Below are 5,032 nucleotides of genomic sequence, written 5' to 3' on the forward strand. Positions count from 1 at the left end.
CCGCAGCTGCCGTGCTCGCTCTGGCCTCCGTCTGCAATGCCGCCAGCCTAGCAGCCCGCACGCCTGCACCTTCTGTGTTCGAGCCGTCTGCCTCTCTCCTAGGAGGACCTGTGATTGCAACTGGGGCCCACCCACACAGTCTAGGATGATCTCAAATTCTTGAACTTAATCTCATCTGCAGTCTCATTTGCATTTGAAGGCCACACTCACGGGCCCTAGGGATCCGGGCCTAGATATACCTGCGGGCCATTATTCCGTCTGCCACGGCGAGACCAGTCGTTTTCTGATAGGGATGACACCAGAAGGAAACACTGCCTCCTAGTTAATGTTTCAGGTTGGTCTCAGGGTCTAAAGAGAGGCCTTTCTTGTTCCGTTAGATGCCACCCCGTTTCATAACAGACCAGAGGTTCCTGGGACAGCTCTGACCGATGATCCTGGGGCCACTCCTCTCGTGCAGTTTGGAAGGGACGCGATTATAATCCACATGCCCTTCTGTCGCTTTCGAAGCTCACCCCAGGGCCTCGGAGCTAGAGGAGGAGAGGGGACTCTTGGCTTATTATTAACAAGAATGCATCATTTATTTCCTCTTCACAGCAACCTTCTGAGCAAGGTGCAATTGCCTCTGTTTTTTACAGATAAAGATACTGAGGGTCAGAGTGGTGAATGAGTCCAGTTTGGCTCCAGGGCTAGTAAGCGGCAGAGCCAGCAGGCAAAGCTAGGTCCTCGTCCAGGGAAGCCACGTGTCCTGGATGGGCGGGTCACCAGGGTGGGCTTGGTAAAGGGGTGACGATGGGCAGACGATGCAGGCTGTGCACACACTTTCCACGTGTCCCCTGGTTTCTGTTACGGAGGTAAGATCGGCACATGAAGGAGACTTGGGTGCTCGGTGCAAGCAGGTGGCAGGCAAGTCTTGGAGGTTCCTTCTCTCCCAGTGGGACCAGGAGCCAGACTTTGGCTTTGGGTTTCCCACGCTCACGCACGCTTCTCCTTTTCGCGTGGCTGTGGCCAGCACTCTCGTCCACGCTGGGTATTACGTTGCATGTGACACAACCTTAGCCTTTCCCCTGAAAACAAAAAAGCCTTCACGTGGCTTTGCCGTCCCTGCCAGACAATTAGGCCACCTCCAGCTTCTTACTTTTGTAGTAATACAGGTGAATTATTTTAATTGCAGAAACTTTTTTTTCTGAGTTTAATCACTTCCACAGAAGAGATTCACAGGAATGTAGCGCAGACGGGAGGCAACGGGGCAGAGGGTTAAGAGTGTCAGTTTGGGAATCAGGCAGCCTGGGCTCTACAGTGCTGTGTGACCTTGGGAGGGCTGCCTGGCCTCTCTGATCTGCAGTTTCCTTCCTGTGTGAGGAAGGGGTCATGCAGCCCACTGTGGGCTGGCTATGTGAAGACTCATTGAGGCAGTGCAGGTGCTTGCTTCAGGCTCAGTTCTTTCTTTTTATTTCAAGAAAAACGATCTTAAATATAATCATGTTACATGCAATAAACACCAATCCTATATAATAAAAGGCTAATATGCAAATTGTCCCCTCAGGAGTTCAACCGGGAGACCTGGAGTTTGATCGCTCACTATGACGTGTGCTGACCACCAGGGGGTGGCGCAGAACATGGCAGGCGACCAGTGGTGGTGGCAGTGGGGTGCTGAGGGAGCGAGGGAAGGAGGAGGTGGGGAGGCAGGGAATCTGAATGGCCCTGATCACTGGCCAGGCCTAGGGACCCTGCCTGTGCACAAATTTCGTGCACTGGGCCTCTAGTTATTCAAGAAAAATGATCCTAAATATAATAATATTACATGCAATAAACATTAATATTTCAAGAAAAAAAGGATCTTAAGTGTAATAATGTTATCAAAACTGTACTAACATAGTATGATATCACAAAAGTTGTAGGAAATATTAGAAATCTGCAAATAACAGGATTACTTCTATTATATTCTAAAACATTTTTCCCCCTCTGGCTCTATTTTTGTTCATCAGTTTATGTTTATTATATCCCACAAATGAGTGAGATCATTTCTCCAGGCTCAGTTCTTAAGCGGAGTCGCCCAGACTCGGGGTTACTGGCTTAGAGATGACGTCACTATTAAGATTCCTGATGCATGGTGCCTTCTTAGTCGAAAAAGGTCTTTGACGTATGGTAGATCATCCCTAGAAAAATACGTGTGAATGTTTTACAAAATGCAATTGTGTCCGAGTACGAAATTGGCCAAATAACAACAAAAAGGGCGTGTGTGAAAACCCCTGGCCGTGTTTGCTGCGTGCCGTCGGACTAAGCGCCGCCTGCTTCCCGCTGCAGAATCCAGGAGCTGGAGCTGTCGGAGAGGAAGCTCCTGCGGAAGGTGGACCAGCTGAGCGCCCGCGTGTGCCAGGAAAGGAGTGCCTCCCACCGGGCCCAGGAGCAGCTGGAGGCGCTGCAGGGGGAGCTCGCCTGCCAGGTACGGCCGCCTTCCCTCCAGCGCCAGTTTCTCTTCCCAGCAGGGTCCCCCTGTGTGTGGATGTGGTCGCAGCTGCAGTCGAGCAAAGACAGTGTGTGTGGGGGCCTGGGAGAGCCTGTGGGGCCTGGGTGAGGTCATCTGTAAAAGGGGATCCCTGCTCTCCCTGCCTCACAGGCTCCCGCAGGGACCCCTGGGGTGGGGGCTGAGGGCGCGGGGTGACCTGGAGCTCTGGGCAGGGGTTCATTTCTGCGGCCTCCGTGCCTGTATGGGGGAGCCAGCTCTGGCCTAAGGACAGGGAGGTGGCTGACCCCTGTCACCACCTCCGGGGCTGGAGTGCAGGTGGGGACCCAGATAGGATACACGGAACGCAGAACTGGACCCTGGTGTCACGAGGGAGGTGCGGGCATGGCGAGCAAGTGCATGGGGTGGGAGCTACAGAGAGCTGGGCCAGGAGAGTGGGGCCTGGCGGGCAGGGCATGCGAGATGAGGCGTGGCTACCTGGGCAAAGGCACGGAGGTCTGGGAGACACACCAGGACCCGGCAGGGGGTGTAGGTGGGGAGAGGGAGTTGGTGAGACTGGAGGGTTCCCCAGGGGCCAGACCCCAGGGCCACTGCGTGGACCTGATTCTGAAGGCGAGAGAGAGCAGTTTTTCGGGGACTTGAGTGGGAGAGGCTCCGGGTCAGGGTTTGAGGGATGTCATTCTAGTTGCATGGGAGAGAGAAAGACGGTGGGGGTGGGGACAAGTTAGAGCTGGAGGCAGATGGCTGTGTGACCTAGGGCAAGTGACTAAACCTCTCGGGGCCTCAGTTTTCTCATCTGTGAAATGGGAATGATATAGCACCAACACCCTCAAATTGTTATGTGGGTTAAGTGAATTAAGATGTGTAAAACACTCACAGCAGTGCCGCTTTTGTAATTAGTCGTGTTTATTGAAATATTCCAGGGGAGAGATGGTGCAGGCAGGAGGGCGGGACACGTACAGGAAATACTGTGGAAGCAGATGCAGCGGCGCCCCAAGAGCCCCAGGGGCGTCCTGCCCTGGATTGTGACGAGCAGGGGAGCGCAGCGAGGGATTGTCCGCTTGCAGGCTGACATCTGTCAGCGGGTTGTGAAATCAGTTCTGAGTCACAGCTGGGTTTACAAATAGAATGGACGACGAGGCGATAAGAAAGGGCCTCCCGCGTCTGAGCAGGCGCTGTTTCAGGACCCTGCACGGGGCGTGTGCATAATGGGTACGCTGTCGCCATGTGTTTCTTACAGTGGGACAGTCAGAACCGCTCACACAAGCTCAGAACCGCGGGTTTAGCCAGTAGCTGCGGGGCCCAGTGGCGATTTCCCCTTCTATTGAACGCCGGGCGCAGAAAGTCGAGTTCATTACCCTCCTTGGCTTGTAGCACGTCACCAGCAGTGTCCCAAGAGGAGTTTTTGTGTGTTTTTTAAAATATATGTTTTTATTGATTTTTAAAGAGAGAGGAAGGGAGAGGGAGAAGAGATAGAAACACTGATGAGAGAGAATCATCGATCGGCTGCCTCCTGCACGCCCCCTGCTGGGGATCGAGTCTGCAAGTGGTCGATGCTCAACCACTGAGCCACGCCAGCAGGGCCCAAGAGGAGTTTTTCATACAAAATGCAGAGGTGTGTGCGATCCCACCATCACGGATCCCTGTGGAAAAGACATTAATGTGCATTTTTGAGCCATGCCCCCAGTACATGTAAGAAGCCAGAGATGCTCACAGTGTGGTGGGGAGACGGAGCGCCAGGCGACAGCAAGGGAGATGGCGAGGGGCACAAGGCTGTGGACCGGAGTTCGGTAGACACTAAGCCCCCCGCCCCCATCCCTATTCTGGCCTCAGGACACCTGCACGCTCCTGGGAGACCCCTGTCAGGACCCCATTCCCAGGGGAGGCGTGGGCGTTCAGTGATGAGGGGCATGCTCAGGGTCCCTGGGTGACCCCTTGGCCCAGCTACCTCCCAGCCTGGACCTCTGCCTCTAGCTCTCTCCCCGACATCCGTGCATTTCGGAGCAGGTGTTGTAGGAGTGCGGGCACGAGCTTGTCTGCCCTCCGTCCCTGATACTGGCCCACTGGCGGTTTTGCCCTGTGGCCAGCGTTCCAGGCGGCGTGTATTGGCACCATAGACGCCTCATTTCCGCAGTGACCTGTGGTCACTCTGAAAGCCCCTAGAGGCAGACCTGTCGGGGTGACAGGGCTCACACCGGAGGGCGGGGGGGGGGCACACCCGGATTTTCCTCCCGGGGCATTGTCTCCAGGAGTACCTGCCCCGCGGGCCCTCCTGGCTCCCTAACAGGCCAGACCAGCCTGTGGGCTGATGCCCGGCTCCTGCACGGCTCTCGCTGGGTGACTTTGTCTCCCACCACTGGCTCCGGTGCAAGATGTAAGGGCGGGGGCGCCGGAAAACTCACTAACCGAGATAAAAAGTGTTTTATGCGTCATTTTAATGTAAAAATATTCTCCGATGAACAAAACACCGAAGTTTAAACTAAAGACAGGCTCCCTGGGAGCCCCGTGGGCCCTGGGCCTGCTTCCTGACGCCCTCACCCACCGCCACCTGTAGGTTCTGGAGCAGGA

The 5,032-nt window shown here is 54.9% G+C and overlaps 1 protein-coding gene across 1 annotated transcript in view; it reads left to right on the plus strand.

The window, feature by feature from the left end:
• Nucleotides 1-5,032, plus strand: part of LOC102244411 — a 112,642-nt gene that overhangs the window by 3,451 nt on the left and 104,159 nt on the right. The window contains exon 3 of the mRNA XM_014538281.1: nucleotides 2,305-2,443. Coding sequence (XP_014393767.1) covers nucleotides 2,305-2,443 — 139 coding nt within the window. The remainder of the gene's footprint in view (nucleotides 1-2,304; nucleotides 2,444-5,032) is intronic.

Source organism: Myotis brandtii, unplaced genomic scaffold (genome assembly GCF_000412655.1).
Source record: "Myotis brandtii unplaced genomic scaffold, ASM41265v1 scaffold188, whole genome shotgun sequence".
In the NCBI taxonomy this organism is placed as follows: Eukaryota; Metazoa; Chordata; class Mammalia; order Chiroptera; family Vespertilionidae; genus Myotis; species Myotis brandtii.